The sequence below is a fragment of the Haemaphysalis longicornis genome, unplaced genomic scaffold (assembly GCF_048455015.1).
Source record: "Haemaphysalis longicornis isolate Haplotype H1 unplaced genomic scaffold, Haemaphysalis longicornis Haplotype H1 scaffold_6, whole genome shotgun sequence".
NCBI lineage: Eukaryota > Metazoa > Arthropoda > Arachnida > Ixodida > Ixodidae > Haemaphysalis > Haemaphysalis longicornis.
Genome location: NW_027526407.1, coordinates 49,953,929 through 49,980,678, shown reverse-complemented (window position 1 = coordinate 49,980,678; position 26,750 = coordinate 49,953,929). Strand labels below are relative to the sequence as shown.

General features: G+C 45.1%; 1 protein-coding gene across 2 annotated transcripts; it reads right to left on the bottom strand.

The window, feature by feature from the left end:
• Nucleotides 1–178: 178 nt before the first annotated feature.
• Sotv (exostosin glycosyltransferase sotv) lies at nt 179–26,750 on the bottom strand. 2 transcript variants are annotated; one of them, XM_077674258.1, is made up of 12 exons: nt 26,676–26,750; nt 23,320–23,644; nt 22,137–22,334; nt 20,562–20,765; nt 16,238–16,430; nt 15,248–15,387; nt 9,842–10,067; nt 7,956–8,139; nt 5,788–5,954; nt 5,156–5,299; nt 4,130–4,511; nt 179–4,073 (listed from the first exon to the last, which is right to left on the bottom strand). In XM_077674258.1, exons 2-11 carry the CDS (start codon nt 23,610–23,612, stop codon nt 4,161–4,163), a joined length of 2,100 nt encoding a protein of 699 aa, XP_077530384.1. In that variant the 5' UTR covers nt 23,613–23,644; nt 26,676–26,750; the 3' UTR covers nt 179–4,073; nt 4,130–4,160. The 2 variants fall into 2 exon arrangements, with proteins under 2 accessions (XP_077530384.1, XP_077530383.1); XM_077674257.1 differs by having other exon boundaries at nt 179–4,511.

The following is a 26,750-nucleotide window of genomic DNA, read 5'->3' as shown; positions in this document are numbered from 1 at the left end:
AAAAATTCAAAGAATGAATGTAGTTGTTTTACACACAAACAAATTTTATATCTACAGTCAGAATGAAAAACTACATATGCCCCCCAATTTTCATCATCATAACTGTAAAAATAAAGTTTTTGATCAAAGACCCATGTGCCCCCTTAAAAAAAGCCTTTCAAGAAACAGAGAAACACGCTTGTAAGAAACGAACAACCTTTATTCCACAGTGTGCATGTCAACACATTTCGTAGATCGCACTCTACACAGTGTGTGCTGATTGCAACAGCATTTTTTTTTTGACTCCTAAAACAACTGCATCACACAATGCAATGTGCATCATACCGGTGATATGTGTTGGCGATGACAATTTCTCTAACAACTAGCCTAACATGCGACTTCAGTTTGCCGCGGTTGCGACAAGTCTGTAACAAGACGCGACAACTTCTCATTCACACTAAACATACAAGAGAAAATAGGGTTGTTCAAAGGCAAGCACGCACATCGAAGGTGGGAACATTAAAAGAAAAGTAGATTCGGAAAGTTGTAGTGGTAGCGCTGGAAAGACATCTGCTACAAAATGGAATGCAGACAGAAAGGAACGTGATAGAATTAAGTGTGTAAGCCTTTTAGAAAATAACTTTAGGTGGCACGCTCATTAACGTATGTACTTAATAAGGACACTGCCTTGCATATTTTAATACTTTGTTTGCATTAAGTGAGCTTGGAACAGTACTCAACACAAGGTAGAGAAATTACATTAACAAAGATGCGGAAAGAAGGCTACAGAACGGGACAATCTATGTGTCTCCATTCCTCAGTTTCCGGAAACACTTGGCACAGTTATTAAGAACATACAACTTGTTCATGCAGAAGTTTAAATACCAATAAAATAAATTGTGGAACAAAAAAAAAAAATCACTCATTCAAGAAAAAATTTTGTTAAAAGACAAGTTCAGTGAATGTATCGGAAAACGGGTGTGGAACACGTGAGCTTTGTTTCTGACACTTCTCTGGAATGCATGGCACATTCATTGCTTGTCTGTCACGCAAGCTGGAATTTTTGTCGAGCTAAATTCCTCACACACCACAAGAAATCAGAAAAGCGTTCAATTCGAGATATGTATTCCGTTCAGCTATTGCTATGTCGTTATACACTTTGGTGCCGAAGTAACGTCATACGAAAAATAGCACTCCAGTTTAATCCGCCATGATATGCCTTGTCACGACCAACTATCTACTGTATTACTGCATGTAATTTGAAAATACTGTTTTTTTACAACACGTCAAAATATTGTTTTAAATTTTTTGAAACCTGTCCAGTAATACCCTGTTACAGGGGACACCATTGCAAGAGACACCGGTTTATAAGAGACATGTGAACAAAAACGGTTTGATTGGTTTTCCTATGCTTGCCATGTTAGCAACATTGCATACAAGAAACTTTCCTGGGTTCCTTGAGTGTCTCTTGCAACGAGATTTTACTGCATTTGGAATGCATTTCCTTCCAGCTAAGCCAAATTACATACTTCAGAAAAAAACATGAGAAGTGGTAGTATACAAATTTAAGCACATAAAACGCATCAGAAGCCAAGAAGATACATCTTAGGGCAGGTGAAAGTTTCAGTTCAGCTATACAGCAGATATGCATAGAACATTTTGATAGTCAACAAAACGCAGCAGAAAGGTTTGAGTCAAGGGGGTGCGGTTGTTTGATTTTTTTACAAAAGAACACGGTAGCAAGTCTCGAGTGCACCGTCAAAAGCTGCGCATTCAGTAAGCACAATCCCTCAAGACACAGCCAAACGCTACGGCTTTACAGCGCAAGTAAGTTTCTGGGAGGCTTACACTTCGAAGGTTGGTACAAACTATGCCTCTTCAGAAATAAAATAATGCCCTCAAACTTATTTGTTCCTACAAGACATAAATAAAGGACTAAGGCATGTGGAAACTTCTATAAATGTGAAAAATAGGTGCGCAACACAATAAAAAGCTGCCGTACATTACGTGAACAAAACACTTGCATGCGTAACAAAAACACAGCAAGTCGAAAACTATGTTCAACAGCTTTCTTTGAACAGAGCTTGCGTTGTTTGGTTTATGGATTGAACACTGCACAAGCAGCAGATCTGTTGCCAAAATGCGTAGAGAGATCAACAAGCAAATAAATGCGTAACTATTTAAAAATAAAACGATAAAAAGTAGTAGTACTAGTGGCTTTAATACTGGTGATAAAAAAACTAAGCAACTCGTTTTTGTGTTGATGCAGGCCATTTTGTAGCTAGCTGCAATGCGGACAGCTAAGCTGTAGTTATCTGTAGTTTAAAAGCTAGCAACAGTCAATCAAACTGTGGGGCCGTGACAGTTTGCAACACTAAGCATTGATCAACTGTTACTTGTGGAATGGTTTTGATGCAACTTTTTGTATTAACAAAATCACCAACTTGTTAAGTAACAAATTTGAAATTTCTATTTCATCTGATCAGGACCTAGGCAAGAATCTGCTGCAAGAAAGGTGATATAGCCAGCATATTATACTAAATATATGTCTAAAGGAAGTGGGTTCATCATCTAGAACACAAACACAATAACCAGCATATTATACTAAATATATGTCTAAAGGAAGTGGGTTTATCATCTAGAACACAAACACAAAATTGTTCGCTAAAATAAAGTAAACCTTTTTTTTTACCACTCTTTATCTGTAATATATCTCATGATGCTAGTTCAGAGACGGAAATTTTAAAACTATGTTTTCGCTTTTAGCACTAGAAATTTCAAATGTGTGATAGCAATTGAGAGCTTTCTGTAACAGCAACTGCTTTGACTAAATTTAAACCTAAAACTAATTTAAACCTAATTTAAAACTAAATTTAAATTTAAATAAAAAAAACAGGTATTTTTAGCTTCTTGGATTTTTCTTTAAAAAAAATAAATGCTGAATACTTTTGAACGAGAAGCAGCATATGACGGTTACAGATCGGCAAGAAATGAAACTCTGCACTGTCTTTTAAGGTCCCGCCAAGAGTCCACAGGACTCTACAAAAAGCGAAGTTTGCAACGGACCACCAGGTGGTTAACATCATTTGCGAGTCTGTCAGCACCCGAAATTGGAACTTGCAATTCAGCTAAATGGAAAAAGAAATAAGAAGGCTCTCTCTCCAAAGCACCATGAAAGTCACTACGTCCACATATACACAGTTGAACTGTTTTTGCCAAGCTTTAAAGAAACTTTAGCCTCGAGCGCTCACCCGTATGCATTCACTCGACAAATATGTCACATTTTATAATCTAGGGGTCATTACAACGTCAAGTACAGTCAGCTCTTGTTCATATGACTCTATTAGAGGCCTTGCTTCGCTAGAGTATAAAGCTGTGTGTTTTAACTTTAGTTAACTTGATTTTATGCCCAATTCAGCTAGGTAGATTTCAGCAGCAATGATAGCCGCTTGACTTATCCGAAACACATCAAAATCTCACGGCCAATGCTGACTGCAGATTCGGGCAGATTGCTTATAAGAGGTGTCAGCAGTGTCCGAAATTGGTACTGAAAGCAAATAGATTTAAGTCAAAGCGCAAACGAGCAAGCACTTAAGGCAAAAGTTCTGAAAGTCTAGGGCAGCAGCAAAGCAACCGATTCAACTGCCACTCAAAAGCTCCCCAAGTTGGGGAACCCGCTCAACATCTCGGGGGAAGTTGTCCCTACTCACAGATCTGTAGGGTGGTGAACCTCTTCAGCTTCTCAGGAAAGCTGTCCTTGCTCTCAGGCTCCCCAGGCTGGGGAATGTTTTAAGGGAAGTCATCTTTGCTTTCCAGGTTGTGGAACCTTGTAAACTTCCTGGGGACGGCATCCCTGCTCACAGACTCCCATCCTCTTAACTTCTCTGGGAAGTTCTCCCTGCTTGCAGGCTCCCCAGGTCAGAGAACCTATTCAGCTTCTTGGGGAAATTTTCCCTGCTCAGTCTCCACAGACTAGGGAACCTCTTCAGCTTTTCTGAAAAATTGTCCCTGCTCAGATTCCCCAAACTAGGGAATCTCTTCAGATTTGCTGGGAAATTTTCCTTGCTTAGATTCTCCAGACTAGGGTAGGGAACCTTTTCAGCTTTTCTGGGAAATTGTCCCTGCTCACGGATTCCTCAGACTAGGGAACCTCTTCAGCTTTTTGGGGAAATTGTTCCTGCTCATAGGCTCCCAAGGTTGGGAAACCTCTTGAGCTTCTCGGGGAAGTTGTCCTTGAACAGCACTGGGTCCGCCCGGAACTCAACGGCCCGGAGAGGCATCCTGCCAAAGGCCCGAGCGAAGACATTGACGCAGTCCGACCGGGCGGCCATGTGCTGCAGGTCGTTGGAGAGGTTGTCGAGGCGCGCACATTCGGGGCACTTGAACTTTTTGCGCGGGGCGACCTTAATGGGTGCCTTGCCCGTGATGTTGGACACTAGGAAGTTCATGGCAATGTCCTCGCAGTTCATCCGGTCGTCCACCCAGCGCCGGATGTCGGCCGGCAGCCGGTCGAAGTACTCGTGGCTGTAATGCTGCACGATAAACCGTTTTCCTATTTCAGATACTTGTTTTTACAGCGAAGCGCTAGGTTCTGACTAAAATTTCTGCGTCTATCGCGACGTGTCGACAGAAAACTGCATTTGCTTGCACCTGAGCTAGTGTAAAATTCTCTGTAGCTTTCAATCTAACGTAGGTGTCTTGGAAAAAAAAATCGCTGAAATTGGCCGCTAAGACGACTCTATGATTATGCCGAGTTTTATTTACTTGTCACAATTAGTTAACAGTGAAGTTGTGAAAGTTACAGAATTTCCGTTTGCTGTCTACCGTCTACTGCCGCACCTGCAAGCACGAACATTCAAATTCAAATTCAATTTTATTTTGCTGTCTGCTGTCTGCTGTCTATCAAGGGAGTGTGGCTGCAGAAGACGGCTGTAACTCTTGTTTTGTCATGGCTATCTCGAAACAAGTTATACGAGAATTAATTTGAAAGTCTACGGAAGTTATGCCTATGTTTCTTTATTTAGTCAACTGATACCGCTCCCCTGATGCTCCTTCTTTGCGCTAGTGGAAGGGCTCACATTTTTCGAAAGCTTTCCATGTTGCATTTAAACAACTGCACTGATGCAACACTGCACATGGTGTGGATAAGCAGAACACACAAAGTTCCCTCTCTCACCTTGTGGTAAAACGCTGCTCCCGTGAGGACCATGGAAATGTCGTTGGTCCACTCGGACTCGTATTTCCAGAGAGACGTGGCGTTGTCCCATAGATGGACGCGGGACGGGAACCCCACTATCCTGTCCGGAAACTCTCGCCACACCTGTTCAAATAGCGCGGTGATAAAGGGAAAAAGGTAAAGTAGTTTGGCTCGATTATTGCTTCATGTGCACAATGAGGGGAGAAAAAAAAAGAGTGATAAATCTGTGGCAGGACTTACATAGAAATTATTAAAATTACTCAAACTTGGGGCAGCCGTAACCTCTCACCTGACAGCAACAAAGCTGAGAAGAAAATCTGATCTGAGTGCTTCACACTGCATAGCCATGTAGTATACACGCTTTCTGTAGAGCAAAGCTGCCACAATTCAACACATTAAACATAACTACAATCATTCCACCTTCACGTATAAGGTGCCAAATAACATCGCGTTGAGTAAAAGCTGACGAGTGCAAAAACAACGGCTGCTTTAGCACCCCCCAAATAAACTGAATGCGGCTTTATTCAAAGTTTAGGATTGCTTCCATTGACATCCAAGTTCTGATCACTGTTCTAAAGACACAGTTATAAAAAAAAACATGAAGTCCTGACCTCAAAGCCAAACTCCAACTCGTCGGACGTGAGCATCAAGATGTCGTCGTCGATGGCAAGCACCGCCTCCGTCTCAATGTCCTTGTATGGGTAGAATCGGTTGCTTAGTTTGTTCGCCTTGGTCCTGATCACCTTCAAGGGCTTGGTCAGCTTGGGCCAGGCAGATGCTGTGTGCGGATGAGTTCGAGAAGACTGGGCTAAGTTCCGAGCTTCAAACATCACCTACTCAAAGGCCCCCGTCGCCAAACTACGCATTTCCACGAACCTCAATTATGCATTTCCGAATTCGTCCAATGTCCCGAGTTTAACAACAAATTTTACACAAAGCAGCCTATTACAAGTTTACATTACGGTAGAAACTCGACATGTTCTCGGTTCATATGATTTCCTGGCTACTACACTCTTAATTGCAAACACTAAAAATTCCCCGTAGTACGTTTTCTTTTGGATAGTACGTTTCTTCATTGCGTGTTTTTTTTTTTTTTAATGTATCAACGAGGTTCGACTGTAAATGACACGAATTTTGTGGCTTTGCAAGCCAACTCTCAAAGTACAGAATTTGAGCAAAGCAACGAATTGAAAATTCAGGCCAAGGTGTGGTGGGAAAAACACGCTAAAAGAACATTACCAGCAAACACTTTCCACTGATTTACCACAAGATAAAGATGGTTTATGCCGTGACCTTCCACTAATACTTCGGTAAAACTTAAAACTCTTAGAAGCCACACTTCTGCTCGTACCATGAACTCTGTACAGAAGAACAGACTGGTATGTTACTGCTGTGAAAGACAACACGAATATCAGTGCTTCCCATTTTTTTTAAAGCTTCACGGTGAAATCTGGGCACATCAAATGGCAAGGTCGTCTGCAGTGTGCAATGCAATATGGGCGTTGTCTGACGCTTTGTTTGCGCCTGTAACCGAGCAGATAACTCGCTTCCAAATGCTGCAACCCTTTCAAAAACGAAACACTCGTGGTGCAACGCAGAAAAAAATAATGGAGTGTGTGAAAGAAATGGAGCAACAACAATTCTGGTTTTCCGTGCACCATCATCTGTGTCAATGGTGCACTGTCTTTCTGAAGCACAAACTAAATTGCGAGTTCTTTCTTTAAGTTCCTCCTTTTCTAGTCACTAGCTAAGTTATTCTTCTTAAGGTGCCTTCGCACTTATACTCATTCGACATTACAGCAAATCAATGCTAAGAATTTTCGCAATGGTGCAATTTCCCCTTAAATTGTAGACTTCTCTCACACGGAGTTTGGAAGAGTACGACTTTTCAATAACAACACTGCCAGACATCAAGTACTTACAAAATGTATTTCAAAGATTAATACCCGTGCCACATGTACACGAAAAATGACATTAAGTGCTTAATGCCTCAAGTTTTAGTGCCATTAATTCACTGCTGCACGCAAAAATCTAATGCCATTTGCTCTAATGTCATTTTTGGTTTAAGGAGTTCTGCACAACTCATTCGCCTTCACGAACGCCTTAAATCTGCCTGCTCTCGAACACGACGGGCATCAAATGAAACCAACGAAACTCTCAGCACCAGAGTGTGCATGCGGAAACGTAGCTGAACTTCGAAGTAAGGCCATTTTTTGTGCACTCTTGGTGGCGTAGTTCTGAAGAAGATGAAGTTAACTAAAACAGCAGCAAAAGGCAAAACATCGTGTAACTTGTCGTTTTGAATTTTTCGGATTTGGCTACTGCTGGCAGGCGACGGCAGCTGCTGCTGCCACTTTTAGAATCGGCTCACACCATTTTTTAGAAAACATTATCTCTCATAATTATTTCTTCCCCTCCCCCCCCCCCCCCCCCCTCCCCAAAAAAAATGTATACCCTAGCAAGACATTTCTCTCTACGTTAAAAACTTCACAAATAAGTACATTTCTCTTTTCGGTCATTATCACCATCATGTCTAACGTAAATTTGCGTTTCGCGTGTGGCACAGCCCGCCCAAATAATGTCATTCGGTATCTTGAGGCCTTAAACACTTAATGTCATTTTTTGTGTATGTGTGGCACGGTATAAGCTGTAACAAAGTGCTATAACTAGACGACATCTTTTGCCAACATAAAGTTCCTTTTACAAGATTTCAATGCGGATGGCAACGGCCAACTGAAGAAACTATAACCAAGCAGGGGGAGGGCCCGTAAGAGCTTACCTGGTGGCGGCGACTTTCTCTGGTTGTTCCACACCACGACGACCTTGACCAGGCTGGGAACCTCGGTCAGCTGCTGCACGACCTTGAAGAGGCTGTTGACCCGGTCGTAGGTCAACACCACGGCCGTGAACCCCCGGCTACGGGGAGCCACAAACGGTATGGCGAAGGGCGCCGGAGGCACAAGCTGTTACGGAAAAAAAAACAAAACGTAATTACCTTAGCTCAGACTGCAAGGAGAGGACGAAAAGATAAAGAAGGCAACGCGACAACACAGGGGCAATTTTTTAAATGGAAACCATAATTGTCGGACTGCCTTACAATTTGAACAGGACGGTGAATTCAGCGAGTTCGTTTGTGTTCACTTTGGTCAAGCAACGCAACTTGTACAGAGACGAATGTTTGTTTTTCTTGTGCATTTTCTATGTGCAATTACGTTTGCGCCACTACGTAGGACTGCTGGCGTAGAATAAACTGAATATTCAGTGATATACTGCACCCACTTCTACAGTTCAAGCTTCGTCCGTGCTATACAGTTAGCTGACTTGCCCAGTCTCAAGCCATGCTCTATAGTAATGAAGAAGTAAAGCCGCTGGTCATATTTTCGACATAGCTTTTTAAATTCCAGTCGCATGCCAAACTAAATGTCTGCATGCAACCACAATCTAGCAGCACCTGTGTCTATTGCTAAAGCATGTGCCATCTGTTATAAGCACCCTCAGCCAATTAAAAAATTTCGCACACACATCTATATTAGCAGAAACAAGTGACAACAAAAAACATTTTCAACAGTCAGCCGAATTCGGGTCTCTCGACTTATTCCTTACATTAAACAGTCTGGACACCCTAGAAAATTTCCTGTATACACATTATGCATTTCGTAAATTATCAATAACATCAATTTCACGGTCATATTTGAATCCTATATATCCTGGTTTGACTGTATGTACACCTAGGGGCAAAAGTTTACAGGATGCAGTTTACACGTTTCAAGACATTTCTCTGCAGGCTCAGCACTTCATTCGTACTCTTAAGGGGGCACACTGGTCTTAGAAACTTTATTTTTGCTTTCCAACCAATTTTGATGAAGGGCTTATTTGGTTTTTCAGCTGATTTCAAATATCTAATTAGTTTTGATGTGAGGTAACTAGTTGCTGAATTAATTAAAATGTTTCCTTGATTGTTCTTGAGAACAATAGGAAAAAACTATTCAACAAAAGATTACTAGCAAGTCATGAATAGATACCAGTTGTGGAGAATGAAATGTGGGAAGCAGTTTTTTTTTGTTTTGCAATCACATACACGTTTACATCAATTCCAACACCTAAGTTTGAACTAGGTTCTAGGTTTGACCTACTCCTGCTAACCAATAAAAAATGATGCTAATTAAACACAAAATGCAAAATCTGCTTCCCTTATTAGATGGTTTAAGCATTCAGCTTCACAGTGCAAAAGAAATGATCTCCCTAGCTGGACTACATGCTGGGATGTACCTCTCAAGAATTTTGTATCACTGCGATACCATTCGTGGCAAACAAGTGGGGAATTATGGGAAAATTGTTATTTCTTTGTTGAAATCGGGCCTCTATAGCTTTTATAAGTACCTAATACTGTTCCACGTACGGAATTTTCAGAGGAAAAACTGTGCAAATCAAGAGAAAAGTGATACCGAAAAAAATGCTTTTTTGGGCAATTTTTCAGTCCCTAGGACCCACGTGCCCCCTTAATTAAGCAAAGCATCATCGTCATACGTGTGTCAGGCGATTAGCCTTCGTGTCAGGTGATAAGCCCCCGTACCAGGTGATAAGACCAATATCACACGTGTATCAGGCGATTTGAGGTGTTCTGGCTCCATTGAGGCCACGTATAAGCACCAAAAGGAGCCGTACCCCGGGTGGCAGGTCGTTCCAGTCCTCGTAGCTCTTGGCGACGTGTGGAAACAGGCGGTCGTTCACAACTTCGAGCGTTGTCATCGCAATCTTCGCCATGCTGCTGAAGTAGCGCTCCCAGATGAGCAATGCTTGCGACCTCATCTCCGCCACCCGAGCTTCCGGGATCCCTTTCAGGATGCCGACGACGTCCAGCAATTCATCTTCGCGAATCAGTATGGAAGCTCTGTTGACGAAAGGGAAGAGAACGTCTGCAAATCAGTTTCTTCCATTTGGGTTTCTGCCAATGTGCATATGGGGGTCTGCACGTTTGCTTAAAGGAGCCATGAAGACAAAATACAAGATGGGTTTATTAGAAAGACTGCTTAGTCCCGATAACAATGATACCAATATCATCGCAATCTTCGAACAAATAACGGAGATATGAAAGAAAACGTGTGAAGCAGTTGCGACCCCCTAGCCAATTCCCGCAACTTTTCTATGACGTCACGGAACCTTGTTTGTGCGATTGGCGGCCGCCTAACTGACCTGTCGCGACGAGACATGACTGGACGTCTGTAATGGCGCCTCTAGTTCCATTTGACCGCATCACTTGAATGCCAACGTGCAGTGAACGCACTGAAAATTATGTTTTATTGTTGGCCCATATGACGTCATTCTTGCTCATAACACGTCACTGTGGCGCAAAATTTGAGTTTTTAAATACTTCTTGCTTTTTTTAGTTAAAAAAACGTCTTTTGTGACTGTAATGGAGCTGAGTGAGATACTGAATCCTAGTTCTTTCAAATTAAATGAAGTTCTATTTTCTCTTCATGGCTCCTTTAAGGGGAGACACTGGTCTTGAGGATTAAAAATTTGCCAAAAAATCAATTTTCTGCACTAATTTTATTTTCAGTGCACAGGTCCCCAAGAAAGTAGTACCTGCAAAATATCATAGCTCTATCATAAGTATTCACAAAGCTGTTGCCCTCTGAAGTTGCCTAAATGACCATTTTTGCCTGTTTCCAGACTTCGTGCCCTGTTTTTTCAGGACCAATTCTTTTCCCATGAGGTCAGCCATCGGGTACAATATCTTGGGATGTACTGTCTCGATTTGTATCATTTTTGCTGCATTCAAAAGCTTATGAACTGAACAGTACAATAGAGTCACAAAAGTACAGAATTTCTTTCTTGTGGCCCAATATTTTATGCAGTTAGTTTAACAAAAACATTGGTAATTGATGACCTGAGTACATTTATGAAGTTAACAATGTTTGCAGAAACAATGCTAAAATCACTGCTGTGGTAAAGTTGCACTCCCTGGTCCGTCTAGAGCACAAAGGGATAAAAGCTATTCAAGTATTTCATAGGTAAATGAAAGAAATTGCCAGAAACGGAGTGGCATAACGTTTCACAACTCTAAACTTACACCCCATAGACGAAAACTGACTGCATATTTGTGCTCAGGATGTTGAAATACACTCAATGTATACACTCAAGCACATAAGGTTAGAAAATTACAAAAAATGCCTTTTAAGTGGCCGTGAAGACAAAATACAACCTTGTTCAACTTTTAAGAACTAGCCTTTATCAATCCACTCAGGTTCATTCCAGCAACAAAAGATTCTTACTGAAATGAAAAAATGCCGAGTGACTGAAAAACTTGAAAATTTCGTGCCACATAATGACAGCAGTGATGCAATAGAGAAAACACTAAAACATTAAAGCCGTTCCACTCAATGTGATAGCTGCCGGAAGCGCAGAGCAGTGATTCGCCATAATGGGCTGTAGCACCGTTATCCGCTCACTGCTACCACCCAATGCAATTCAAATTTCCCGCCTCCGCAGTACTCGCGCACTGCACCCCCTTCCTTAAACTGCGCCAGCGGGAGTTCCGTTCTTTTAAACGCGGAGCGTTTCTTAGTCGCACGATGTCCCTCGACTGTCGGCGGCGGTGTCCACACGCTCACTGCGCATGCGCGTCGCGGCGAGGCGCAGGTGTGCGTCTCTCCCCCGTACCCTCCTCGCTCTCAACAACAGGTGCAGCGTTGTTGTCCGTCCGCACCCCTCCCCCTACACAATATATATAAAAAAAATATAGATATCGGCACCTGGTTTCGATCCCACAACCCTGTGGGCGGAACGCGAGGTACATGGTGCTCTTCCCACTGCGCCACAAAAGCGACACAGAATCAAAGGCTACGAACGCGCCTTATATCCTTGACTCATTCAAACTACGTCAAGAAGCTGCTGATACACGGCAGCAGTTGCATCGATCTCGTCTTGCTTAAAGACCCCTTAACAGTACACTTTAGCGACCACGAAGCCGTCGTTCTCAGCGTCCAATACAACGACAACAGCAACAAATAAATAAATAACGACTTACAACAACCTACTCCTTGCCTTCACTTCTTGTGTCACAAAAAAAAGAAAAATTGGGCCCATCTCTCCACGAGGGGGGACTCGAGTCGCAAAATCCCGAAAGTAATAATTAATATATGAAAGAAATAATAATAATTAATAGTAATAAGCAATAATAGTTAAAGGAGTACTGACACGAAATTTCAAAGCTGTGATAACTATGTAAAACGCTTCCTTTTTATCAGGAGATATCTCCCAGCAAGTTTCAACAGCACCAGTTCAGCGAAACATATTCAAAATTCATTTTAATCTTCGCCCGCACGAGAAAGCCCAGAGCGGGCCGACATGACATCATGTGCTACTTGCCCCAAACTGCCGACGTCGGGGCTCCCGTGACAAAGCCGACGCGCTGGCTGCGGTTGGCGCGCGCTGCTCGGGCGTGTGTACACGTCATGGTTTTGGGACTGACGTCATGCTGCCCGGGTCTGTGGGGACGGCGAAGACCTCGGCCGGTCTGGGCGCTTGCTCGCGCGCGCTTCCAGCAAGGCAGCGATGCGGCAAAAATGGTGACGTCATGTGATACATCCTGTTATGGCGGCCGCTCTGCGTTTTTCAGTCGAAACCGAAACTGGCACGAATAAACGACGCCGTAAATGAATGTTTACGCTGCGCTCGACCGTCTAATTTGTCATTCTATGATTAGTGGGCCGGTAGGCCCGCATAGCAGCGAAAAAAACGTAACACGAAAATTTCGTGTCAGTACTCCTTTAACACATTCACTACCACCCCACCACCACCCCCCAAACACTAACGTTAACGCAATACACCCACCCCCTACGCGACGTATTTACTCGAGTCCCCCCTCGTGGGGAGATGGGCCCAATTTTTTGTGCTTGCTTTTCCTCCCGCACGTACCGGCGTTGCACTGCCACTTTTTTTTCACTTACAGTCTAGACCGCTTATAACGTATGTCGCGGGAGCCGCAAAAATCCGCACTATAAGCGGTACCGCACTATAACCAAAACACGCGCAAATTCAACCACATCGCCACCTAGTTCTCAAGTCAACCTATATTTATCATCACTCAAATGCACAGCACTTAAAAACGAAGGCACGGTCTATATTTCGTATTATTTTTAACATCAGCCGCTGCTACAGGGCAAAAGCGCAGTCTCACAACGGCGAGCGCGGCTTTAACTTCCGTTGTGTTTGTTTTGAAAGACCATGGCTGCGTTTTTAGCGTCTATGAACAGATGCCGCAAGACGTGATAAGAACGCCAGCGGGATTTTTTTTTTACCCCACCTTGTGTTCACGATGCCGAAGGCGGCTGCTTATCACCGCAACGTACTGGTGGTGGAAATCTTCGGCTTCGCGCGGCTCGAATGTTCGGAAAGGGAAAGAGCGGTGGCTTATCTGCAACAACGTTCTCAAGCGTGAACCGCGTGGTAGATTTGGTATCGCGAAAACGTGCAGTGCACGCCGGCGCGGATACAACTGGCGTGGTGTGGGCGGCGCGGTAACAGACGGCAACATGGCGTCGGCACTGGCCGTGAAGTGGTGCAGGCAGTTCCAGTAAGTTCCAGCGACCGCTTCTAACCGCTCGCTGAAATGCCGCACGGGGCGCAAGCGAAGGTGCTCATGCAAGAAAAGAGCTAATATTGTGGGCGAAAAGTGGAATATAACTGCCATCCACGCTGCTTGTGAAAGCGCCCATCAAAAAATACCGCGGTGGTAAGCCTAAACATCTCTGGCGCGGCTAGCCGGCTCTGAGCGCTTCGAATCTCCCGCCATTAAGTACGCGTCTCCCCATTGGTGCAAGTCGTCAGGCTCCTCCCACTGCCACGCGAAGAAGCCACCGCGAGCGCGGAATCGTCGATACGAGCACGAAAAAAAAAAAAAAAAAACTCACGCCCAACACCGACGCCGATGTGCACGATTCGTGCGCGAAAACGGGCAATGCGGTTCACGATCAATATAATCAACTTGCCGCGCGCGGATGGGGAGTCTGTCGCTATCTTCCGAGGTGCATCAAGCAAGGTCAGTTGTGGTTATCACGTACGCACCAACTAAAGGGTGCCTATCTTTTTTTCTTTGGGTGTCTACGTTAGAGGAGGGCAAGGGGTGCACGCTGCGTCAGATGGCCGATTTCATCCTTTCTTTTTCTTTTGCTACCCTAAAACGATGCCTCAGCTGCGCCGGTAGATCAGCAGACCCGCCGAAAAACCGCACTATAAACGGTATTGTGCTTCGGCCAACCGCATCTTAAGCGGTATGCTTATGCATTGAGTTCTATGGGAGGCAAACCGGTGGTCGCAAAAACCCGCGTTATATCCGGTCCCGCACTATAAGCGGTTACGTTATAAATGGTCTACACTGTACTACCATAAAAACCAACCCAACGCTTTCCCAACTAAATGAATGCGGGTGCTGCCGATTAGTCACATATATTTTGCCTCAAGCATACCCGCAGTTTTTTTTGCGCTAAACAACAGGGTAACCTTCCCCTTCGAGACCCATATCTTGGCATCCACTCCATTACCCTGATTGTCCACCGGTTGTGGGTTCATCTCACTACATAGCCAAGCCCAAGTCCATTTCTTCTTCTTTATTTCAACTATGATATCTTCTACTCTAGCTTGTTCTGTGATCCAGGCAGCTCGCTTCTTGTGCCTGAGTGTTACTCCAAAAAATATTTGTTCCATGGCCCGTTGAGCCGACCAAGGTTTGCTTTCTAGTTTTTTGGTAAGGTGCCAAGTTTCAACTCCGTATGTCATCACCGGCAGTATGCACTGGTTGTAGATTTTTCTTGTGAGTGACAGAGGTAGCTTGCCGAGTGCTCCCCAGCCCATACCTATTCTGCGTCGGATTTCTCTCTTGTGGATGGGGTCAGCAGTAACCATCTGTCCGAGGTAGCTGCATTCTTTTATTTCTTCTAGCATTTCGTTTCCTAAGCTGAACCGGCTTTCCAGTGAGAAAATATTAGCTGAACATCAGCTGTCCATGTTTTTCTTTTTCTAACTTGGTGTTTTTGTAGTTCAGGTTTTTAAAACGTAACAGTAACTTGCCTCTTCCAGTCCAGCGCTTCAGAGAAGGGCAGCACATATTCGTCCGCCACCACGACGGGAATGCAGCCAGCCGACAGCGCATCGGAAAGCGCCATCTGGCCAAGCCTAGCCGCTCGGATAACCAGGCAGAACTTGCCTTCCTGTAAAAAATGCACTCTCTCTTTTATTCCTCCCAGCTGCTACAGGTGTGGCTTTCGCGCATTCCTGTGAGTGAGCTAGCCGTCACTAGCCGAAACAAGCCAAGAAACTGTATTCACTCTAACACAGTGGGTAAAGTCGTTACGGTCTGTTAGGGTCGTTGCGGTCTGTTAAGTGAGCTAGCCGTCACTAGCCGAAACAAGCCAAAAAACTGTATTCACTCTAAGATAATAGGTACAGTCATTACAGTCTATTTACGATCTGTTACGGTTGTTACGGCCTGTTGAGTGAGCTAGCCGTCACTAGCCGAAACAAATCAAGAAACTGTTCACTCTAAGGTGATTGGTAAAGTCGTTACGGTCTGTTTTCGGCGCCACGATTTGCGATGCCACGAGTGGTTTGCGGAGCTTCCCAAAAATGTGTGACAAAAAGCACGTGCAACTTGTACATTTAACAAGTTACACCAGGCAGCTTTTACAGTTGTTGTCGACACGGCCACTTCAGTGAGTGATTTGCAATGCACAAAACCAAAATAACAGCAAGAAGTCCGTTTTATTTATCAGTTTCAAAGCGAGAAAACAGCACCATACAACCACTGTTAAAGCTGCAGAGTACAAATTCACACAAACAAACTTCACTTTAACAGACACTTAGTTATACAAACCCTCCTGAGATGTCCCACCCCAACCGTTCTCAGATTGTAACTTCACCATAGTAAAGTTTCACTCAAAGACTCTCTCTTTTCTCCCCACATTTCTTAAATTCATTCGATAAGAACCTTTTGTTAAACAAAAATTGAATTTGCTCTTACTGCTTGAGCTCGTAAAAAGAAAACGGAGCGGAATTACCCACCGTCAGGATGTCCGGGTACTTGTAGTGCTTGCCGCCATGGCAACGCACACTATGGTTTCCAGTAGCCCAGGCGTGTCCGCAGCCCGTGAGGTTAAGGACATTGTGGTGCACTTTCGCCAGCGACGCCACGTCGACGCGAAACTCGAAGTGGATGTGTGCCTGAGACGAAATCAGCAACCAGGGCCGATCAGACCTGGGTGGAGAGGAGGAAAAACAGAAAAACAACCGTCCAAGGTTACGATGTGGCAAGCTGTTTACAGGCCGGCGGTGAAATCTACAGGGAAGCCGCAGACAAAGAAAAAAGAAAATTCCTGTGGGCACTTAAAGGTGTTGTGCCACCAAATTTTAAGTCTGTAAAAAGCCTGCTGTAGGCTTCCTCTGTATGCAAGGACCCTCAACACGAAGTGCCGGGTACAGCAAGCACTTAATATATATTTTAATTCACTTCTAAAAAGTACCTAAAAGCTCTTCTGGAAATCGGGACCCATCGCTAGCGCCACTAACCATGACGTCAGTGAATTGCCAGCATAACAAAGTTTGTGACGTCACACCACGTTAGCGACTTGAGCGACGTCAATGTGAACTCCAGTTACCACAGTTTGTTTGGTTGCTTGGTCGTATCAGACATTTACCAGTCGTACCAGTGCACTTCATTTCCTTTTCACCCGAATCACCTAGTAGTAGTAGTAGTAGTAGTATCAGACACACTAGGCCTACACGACGGCGACGCCGACGAGTTGCCAAACCATCTTCCAGACCGCGTTGTCACACTACGCCGACGGCGACACAAACACTTCAGCCGATGGAAATTCGCCGTAGTTTGACTCACTCGCCGACCGAAGACGCCAACAAAACCGGTCGCCCAACTGGTCGCGCAACGCGTCGCCGGGAATCGACCGAGAAGCGAAAACTGCGCCCCGACAACATTCGTGCCGCAACGAATGCGGCTCTATTTTGTTAGTTTCGTGAGTGTAATAAACTCAGTAAAGTCAATGAAGCTCATGCAACGCAACACTAGTGCTACTGCGATCCGTATTTGGCGTTCGACGCTTCAGCCGTGCTCTTCGGCAACGCCGCTACCCCGGAGCTGCAAACTGCATATGCGTGTGCGATCGGCTCGCCTGTAGAAAATATAGGGTCAGTTTTGTGCAGAAGAAGAGTTACGTAGGGTAATTTGGGTAATAAGAGATCAATATCGGCCAGGGTTTTTCACGTAAAACCAAAGTACGGCAAGCACTATCCCTACAGTGCAAAATCACAGTGGCAGCCGGGCACACTTATTTTTGCGAGCGCTTTTGCGAAGGAGCAGAGTTGATGGCGACAAGCTATTGCGGGGGCTTCGCGGAACCTTGATGTGCAAGCGCTATTTAAGAAATTTCAGTTTACCAGCCAGGAATTCTGTAAACTAGCTAGTACACATCGACGTACGACTCGAAGGATGGGTCTCCAGCTATTACGCGTCGTAGTACTATTTGTCCGGTGGTGCAGTGGTCTCGCGCGTCGCGCCCGTTCGGTCAACGTTGCGGGTTCTATTCGCGGCGGGGGAAGCTTTTTTTTAATTTTTTTTAGCGGTTTCTTAAGGGGCATGGTTTGCATATCCAATTGCATTTCCATGGTTTGCACACCCACTTGTCTGCATCCGAGGATGCAGACAAAGAGTCCGTGACGGAGCTGTCGCGGCTTGACATGACGAGTCGGCGTGTTTACTTCCGTGGTGAAGCACGTGTGTGCGGGAGCACACGCCGCAGTAAAGTCGCAGCGTACCACAGCGCCGCATGGTAGACACACGTGGCAGAGCGTACTCGCAACACTGTGACGTCACCGCTTGAATCGGCACCCAGAAACCGAAACCGAATCCTGTTCACATGAATCGTGCGATAATAAATTTTTTACTCAGAATATGTGCGTGTGAGAGCATGTATCATGTTTTCTAAAGAAATATAAAACATTTGCAACAAAGAATGCACAAGCAACAAATTTGGTGGCACAACACCTTTAATAAAAAGACCCTGCAACACTTTTTCCGACTTTTATTTAAACTGAGACACTTTCACAACACACTCAACAAACACATCCAGTACTTAGAATAAAGGGTCACAAACTACCTCCACCAAAAATTGCAGCTCTATGCCCATCAGATAACTTAGGAACTTGCTCAAAAGATTTTAGGGGCGAAGCTCCTTAGGGCGTGGGTCTGTCCATCCTCGACGTATGTATGTAGCCACCTCTAGTTTAGTTCTTGGATTGTTTACTAGATGGCGGTACTTGTATATGATAAAAAGATGCGCTTGGATTGTTTACTAGATGGCGTGGCTACCTCTAGTTTAGTTCTTGGATTGTTTACTAGATGGCGGGGAGCGTTGTAATAAAATCCGTTCGCTGTTGGCGCGCGCTCGGAGTCGCCCGATGGATAAGGCTGCAGATGTGCGAGCCCGCGAGGCAGAAGCGCTCCGTGAAGCTGCGCGACGCCGCCGCCAAGATCCTGCCGTACGAGAGCGGGAGGCCGAAGCGTGTCGTCTGGCTGCGCGACGCCGCCGCCAAGATCCCAGCGTTCGAGAACGAGAGGCCCAAGCGTCACGGCAACGGCGCGAGGACCCTGCCGTACGCGAAGCGGCACGGCTGCGGCGCGAAGAGGATCTCCAAAACGTCAGAGAACGGGAAGCGGCGAGAAAGCGCGCGTATCGGCAGGCAGACCCCGATGCAGTGAGAGCTCGTGAGGCGTCTGCAAAACGCATCAGGCGAGCTCAGCCCCAAGGTGCCGACGCGTGGTTTAAGCGAGACTTTCTAGACGTTACGTTCGGACACAGATGTAGTGGGCGAACTTTCACTGAAGAGTCACGGTTTTACCGATGATTTCCCCTCAGGAGCTTCGCCCACTCATCATCATTCACCCCGTGGATATGCTGTGAATTTTTTTCTTCCTTGGTACTGGCATTCTTCGAGCACTTGAATTACGTCATTTGAGCGATGCAGTGGCCATTTCAGCAATAAACACATTCGGTAGCCACTTTAAAAAAATCGCCACGAAAGCAAAGCAGAAACCGAAGGCGGATATGCTGCGACGAGCAAATCATGCAGTGCCAGTCTGCGCTGGCGATAACTATGGCTTCCACAATGCTTCCAGATGCGAAGGAAAGGGTGGAAATGTCAATCAGAAGTGTTGCAGGGCCCCTTTAAGTCTGCTTATGTGCATTGAAGGCGAAAGCATTGTAGCCCGACTGGTGACGCCTTGATCAATGGCTTCCTCACTGCTGCATCGTGTTTGCATCTTTTTGTTCACTTTCATTTCTGTCTTTTCGCACGAATTACTTTGACAAGCTGACTGGCAACACTTCACCTCATGCCACAGTCTCTGCTGAATCGCAGTTCCCTGCGGCTGCCCCGTGTCTGTTCTACTGGCGTGCTGTCACGCTAACCTGTCACACAATACGACATCAGTGCCGCATGCACTCGGGCAACGTTGCAGTGCTACTGCATGGAAACCTAAGTCCAATTCCTATTCCAACTCCAATGTACTCCATTTTCTGTTCAGAATAATTGACTCATTTCACCAAAATTAATCCACATAGCACCCTGGCACAAATTCCAACATTTTTGTAAATGTTTTTTTTACCCTTTACTGTGGCGGCTGTTATCTCTACCGCATGATAGGATGCTTTTTTCGCACAATAGGACACTTGAGGCTTCTGCCCTTTCAGCCCTGGTGTCCTATATTTAGGACATGACCAAAGTACTTTTACCACTTTGAGAACAAAACCAGAACAGCCAGTTTACTGGGAAATATTTCTTCAAAGATGCCTCTTTCAATAGATATCACCACTGTTGGTTCTTTGCTAAAGCTGAAAGCTAAAAAGGGAAAGGCTTTGCAGTGAAGGCCAAATTGACGTTGAAGTGACCGTAAGGTCCGAAGTTGTTGTTTGATGAAATGGCTGTACTTTAAAAATAGTTTTTTTAAATTTACTGTTTTCTAAATTTTAATTTTAAAACACCTGCCCTATTTTTTGTATGTGGGCTCCCTGCTTCCCAAATTTAGGAAACAAGCAAAAAATTTTTTTCTGCAGTAAGCAATAATTTTAATTGCCTGAGATGATGAAATTAGATGTCATGCTTGTAAGTCGCTAATCACTTGCATCACAGGCTTAATTTCTCGTTTGTGAGCATATAGAGTCCAAATAACAATGAAAACTCACAGAAAAACTTTTTCCGATAGATAGAAAAAATTCAGGGCCGAGAAAGTCAAAATGTGTTAGAAACAAGAAGCCAACTTTAGAGCTTAGCCGGTGCCACCAGTAGCGGGAGCGATCTCGGCAAGGGGATAAGTTACCTCCTGGCGAGAGACGGGTCGACGTCGTGCCTCGCCGGATTGAACACGGGAATGCTGACGTCGTGCGAACGCCGGAAAGTCCACGAATCAAACCCGCCGCCCGCGACCAAGGCCTGCCCGGTGTTTACTTCAAGATGGGTCGCGTAACTCGGCGATGTTCCGGGCAGCATGTTGAATATCAGGTGGTTGGTGCCATTGTTCCAGCTGCATTGATCAAGCAGAATTGCCATTGGCACGTCGCACAAATAGGCGCAAATAGCTCGTTCGGCAAGGTTATCAGCCCTGCCTCATTTGTGTTCGCTTTTGCTGGCCTCAGCCAATCGCAGAGCTGCTACATACGATATCACAGGTTCTGTTGCGGGAAATGAGCTACGTAGTGGGTTGCATGACCATTGCCTTTTTTCCTAATTATGTAGCTTATTTGAGCAAAGTTTATATTAAAAGTGGTGTCAATATGATTCTAACGAGGCAATCTTTCAAAGAACCCAAACTTGTGTTTTGTCTGCACGGCCCCTTTAAGCTAGTGCTATGGGACGCTTCTTAAAGGGACCCTGCAACACTTGTCATCGACTACTAGTACTGTATTTTGGGATAAAGTCTATTGTCCCAGAAATCTCCTCCCGCAAGAATTATGAAAATCCGTTCACAATTAACGAAACTACGCGCGATGAGAAATCGCGCATAATCCTTCCCTCTCAACTCGAGCGCGGACAAGGCGACGAAAGCTGCGCGCTCTCTCCCGGAGAGGGGGGCGGCTCGCGGCGTTCTCTTCGGCGGCCTTCGATATATCCACATGCCAGGTAGTTTTCTCCTTTTCTCCGCAACGCGGAGGGGCCTATTTCCGGTCTGGTGCCACAAAAAAGCAGGCATAGGTGCCTGCTCGCAAGTGCGCGCTCGGGCTGGTAGGGCGTTTTTGAAGCAATAAACGTTTGTAGTCGAGTGGCCCCGTTGAAAGGGAAGTATTGAGCTCATCACTCAAACTCCGCGTGCACTCAAAACACAAAATAAACGGCAAAACTGTGCCTACAGGTTCAGGCATAGAAGAGGTTCTTACACAGCGATGACGACGACGGAAATGGGAGAATCTAGCCGCGAAGTTGACCAGTGACAGCCGATCGGGCAGCCATGGCCTATGTGACGTCCCTTAGGCCATGCATAATGAGGACAACTGAAGAGAGAGCGGTTTGTTTTTCCGCGTCTTTCACATCGATTTGCGCGCTCACCGCTTCACGTGCACGTGTAATATTTGGCTCGGGTATTCCTGGCAGTGTAATCTAAACGTCGCGCAGGTTTACTTGCACTGCTCAAAGAGTGTTGCAGGGTCCCTTTAAGAGCCGCTTTTCTGCTAGTACACTGGCTTTTTCCCTAAAAAAATAAGTAATTGGCACTTAATATTTGGCCCTCCTACTTTTCTTTAAAGCGCATTCCTTGCTGTTGTCTGCCCAAATGAGTGTGTCGAGTTCTTTGCAACAACATTTTACTAGCAATGCGAAATTTCCAAGTTTCAATTCATCATCCGGTACAATTTCATGTCATACGCTTCAAACAAACCCGAATGCAAGAAAAGTGACTTACTATGGAAGCGAGTTGAGAATCTGTGATATGGCCCTGAGGTTCAGGCTGTCTTGACTCAGCAAATCGATTGAGGGGACGAAAAGACAGGCCTTTGACGGATCGCGGGTGTAGAACTTTGAGTGCTGAATCGCCTCCAGGAGTTCCATAAACTCTCGGGAGGCCTGCCGAGTCAGCTGCTTTCCTTGTTCATTGACGTAGCTGGAACAAGAAGGAACCAAAACATTGTTCCCCACCAACAAAACAGTCACAAGAGTGAACATAAGCTAAACTGCCAGTCACACACACCCTACTTTCACTCTTTCCACCTTACAAGAATGAGGCTATCGCCAATCCAGAATAAAATTACCAAAGCAAAGCTGTAGAGGTGATCTTAAAAACTTCACAGTTGGAAAAAATTTGCACTGGCCTGGGACTCAAATCTAGGAGCACCACTTGTTGGGATAATGTGCCTAGACTGCAGCTAGGTTCTACATTTTTCTCACATACTTCTGAGCGTTTACCCCAACCCTTTGCTGAAGTAGCACTTCACTTGTTTCATACACCTGTTGTTTTTCTCGTTTTAAATCTGCAATGCTCAATATGGCACACCATGCACACAAGAAAAATTACCTCTGGGCAAATAAATAAATTCAGCTGATACTCGCATAGATGTTTTTACAAAACACAAAAAAAGAAACAGAATCTGAGATTTCTTATGGAGATGTGGGATAAGGGAAAAACAAATACGAAACGAGAAGAGGCAAGCAAAAGAAAAAAAGAGAACCTTAGAACAAGAACACCTGCTTTAATGAGGTGGACTTAAAAGTTTTCTTTGACTAGGAGTTTCCCCTCAGTCACCAAGAACTGCCAAAGGTATACCGTTCCCGTTGCTTCAATGTTGCTTCAATGCCACTCAGCTATTCCAATCAATTCAGGAATCTAGAAGCTCACAATAGATTCATTATTTTATAAAACAAACGGACAAACAATCTGTGCTTCGACAAAGCTGGACCATACAGTTTGATACAACAAGCGGTATTGCATTAGCCAATGACGCGCGTCAGTTATGGTGCTCGCCAAGCCAGCGCATTCCACAGAACTCATTGAGAAACTGGGACGACACGAACATACAACGGGACTGAGTACAGACAACAAACAAAAAATTCTGTCGCGCGTTCACGCTCACGCTTTGCTGGAAACTCACTCGACTAGTGGGTAGATGTAGACTGTGACCCGGTCGTGCCGGTGGCCGCATCGGTAGACGTCGAAGCATGTGTAGTACGAGCACGACTCGACTCTCACGTCGGCCAAAGCCGAGTCCGACGGCACGACCACCTCGGGCGACGACTCCAGCAGCCGCGGCGCAAACTCCGTCTCCAGTTTCCGCCGCTCGAAAGGTGCCAGCAGCAGCAGGCCGCACCCCGTAAGGGCAATCGCCGTCAGGACATAGCAGGCCACCAAGCCCGGGCTACACCGGGTGGACGACGTGCCTTTCATCGTGGAGCGAGAGCAATGACGACTGCAGGACTCTGCAAAGAAGTTTTGGGTAAAGACATGGAAGTGTTTTTGGTTTTTCTGAAGGAAAAAAATCTTTCGTAGAGCATCCCACCATCAACCCCTTGGCCGACCCCTATTGTGCTTACGGTCTATTGGCAGCTACTTCGTTTTAAGCAGATGGTCCACGTGTTGTCCCTCAAGCACATGACTTGGCCCGCCCATTTTCTTCGCCTAATTTGAGCTAGAATGTCTTCCACCCAAATCTGTTCCCTAATCCACGCAGCTGTTTCCTTATCCCTAAACGTGACCCCTAGCATTCTTCTTTCCGTACCCCATTTGCCCAATGAAAGTTCCCTTTCAAGTCGCTTAGTGAGACACTGCAAAAAAAGAATTCTCGGGCACTTAAATATGCTTGTGTGCTTTGAAGGCAAAAGCAATACGGCTTCACCCGGCGACACTTTGATCAGAGACTTTTTTAAAGCATACCTGCCAGGTTCGCCAAGATGGCATTAGGGAGAGTCCCGGGGGTGTTTCACACGAGTCCCGAAGCTGGTGTTTCACACGAGGCCCTTAAAGGGGCCATGCAGACAAAATACAAGTTTGTTTTATTCGAAAGATTTCGTGCTTTATAGCGTCCCCAGCGCTGTTAAAAAAAGATGCCGTATTCACTGAGAAATTAATCAATTTAGGTTAAAATTTTGATTCTCCCGCAAAATCGTGTGTTTCCGTGACGCCTGCCATGAAGTCACAAAGGCAAACTTCCAAGGCAAAGGCAAAACAAACTTCCAGTGCAACATTAGGCCCTGCAGCCTTGCTTTCCGCCAGTTCCACCAGACGGCACTACCATAAAGCCGCGAACCGTTGTCCCCCGTTTCTTTGTTTTTGACCGTATTTGCATCTGGCTTGTTTTTGTTTTAAGCAGAAAGTAATCGTTTCATGAAACATGGGGTATGTTTGACAAACAGGGCCACGTAAAACAACGCCGCTTACACCAATCGGCCAGTGTCGTGTAAGATAACTCCAAAGTGGCGGTCTGCTGTGGAGCTAAAACAAGCACAGTGCGCGCAGTACCAACAGCGGTACACATCGGTACTTGTATGTTTACGTGTACTTTCATAACTTCAATTCTCTACCCCATCATTCTAACTGCTGTAAAATGAACATGCGTTACATTTAAGTGCAAATAGCTTGTTCGGCAAGCTTATAAGTCCTGCCTAATTTGCATATCTGCCTAATAAATGAGCTAGTGGGTCGCATGGCCATTCCCTATTTTCCTAATTATGTACCTTATTTTAGTGTAATGTGCATTAAAGGTGGTGTCAGCATGATTCTAACGAGGCAATCTTCCAAATGAACCAAACTTGGGTTTTGTCTGCATGGCACCTCTAAGGTTATCGCCTTAACAGTGGTAACTGGTACCGGTACGTTGGTAACTGCCAGCAGACTTGATCAGAGGCAAATATGGCAAAAAGTACACAGTGTTACTTCCAGCTGGACATGCTGGTAATACGCTCATTGTGATCGACAGCACAGCTTGATGGGTGGTGAATAACAAATGGACAGCACGCTAGTGAACGGTCATAGGAATTGAGCACGCGACTTGACAAAAGAACGGTCAGCGTCCTAACTCTGTTTATCTCCACTTCAGTTTTTGTCAATTAACGCTACAAAACAGAGCAATACGCAAGCAACTGCAATAAAAGAGTGTTTTAGATGTAAAGGACAGTACGAAGCGCACTCAGTGATTGCATTGTAATCGTATGCAGTCATAACGCATTTTTCAAGTTTTCACTGGGAGTGTTATTGCAAAGGTGTTTCCGCATTTTCGTCTTTATGTCTAAGGAGCGTAACAGTCAATTAAATTTTATTTTATTTATTTAGGAACATACGTACTGCAGGCCACGGAGACCCAAGCAGGAGGGGCATAAGGTGGTAAAAATATCAATCATACAAAAATACAAAGAGTAAACAGCAAAAAGAAGAAACAAGAAGTGTACAACAGTGTACGCTCGGCACAACTAAACATTTGCTTGTAATGAACCGAGAGAGTTTACACAATTTTCGGGTGTATATTGTTCCAATCATTAATTGTGCGGGGTAGAAAAGGGAAATGAGTGATCATCGAAAGTGGGCAATGTGTTTTTTCAACCACATACATCAAGGTCATGCTAAATGACAGCAACTTGCCTATCTCAGCACAAAACGAGCGTGTGAGAGTCCATTCAGTAGTATATGGTTTAGTTTCATGATTAATGTCTCTTTACCAAAGGGCACTCCAACTTTGCATCAAATAGCTCCAGGCCCTTTTAAAGTTGTATTTCAAGGAATTCAGTGTGGCCGGGCAGAGATAATGCCACGCTGATTTTCCCAAGTGAGGTCTGTGACTCTGTGCCCGAACGTCAACCGAGAGAAAGACGACAAAGTGCGAAAACGGACCCGAACAGCGCGCAAAAAAGTCCGGTTACTTTTCCAGTACCATCGCTTGGAACAAGTTGCCTGGGAGCGTGTAAAACAATTCCTGAACGCAGTTCACGAGCTTGATTATGCGCGACATCGCGTTTGTGTCGCACTTGCACAACACACTTGCACTTGAACATTCCGAGAAATAGTTCACCGCTTTATTCGCGACTTATTCATTGAAAGCTGTAGTGGAAGTATTTCAGCTTGCACCTTTTTGACCTGAGTCGTGTGCGTGAGCTGTAACGACGTTAACGATTGTAATTTAGAAGAGACCTCATCGATCAAACCTGACGCCTCCCTGGGGAGCGCCGGGGGAGATCCGTTTAGTGCGACTCGGATGCAAATCATATTTTGCACTGCGTAGTTTTAATGCGTAGGCGGGTATTTAAAATACGACATCAACAAAAGTGCGCGCTTTGACTCCGATCGGAAGTTTAAACGGGACTTCTCCAAGTTTCGGTTTATGACAGGCACGCGCAGAAAGGCGCGTTTTCCGCCACTTAAATTTAGTTGAAAGAGTTCAGCTCCGCTGTGTTTTCCTGTTGTAACTATGCCCGCAGACTCAAATACAAGTTCGACGACATAAAATACGCGCAAACTTACCGTCATCGAGCCAACAACAGAAACATTTTAGGCACAAACACCCGACCAACCCGACTGACTCGAGCAGCCCACAGA

Bases quoted from the DNA above. Each gene is read 5' to 3' on its own strand.
- Sotv (XM_077674257.1), bottom strand. From the start codon at position 23,612: ATGAAAGGCACGTCGTCCACCCGGTGTAGCCCGGGCTTGGTGGCCTGC. The intron at 15,388-16,237 runs GTGGGTAATTCC...CATTTTTTACAG, and splicing joins AGTACCCGGACATCCTGACG to GAAGGCAAGTTCTGCCTGGT. The intron at 10,068-15,247 runs GCAAGTTACTGT...TTTCGTCAACAG, and splicing joins GAAGCGCTGGACTGGAAGAG to AGCTTCCATACTGATTCGCG.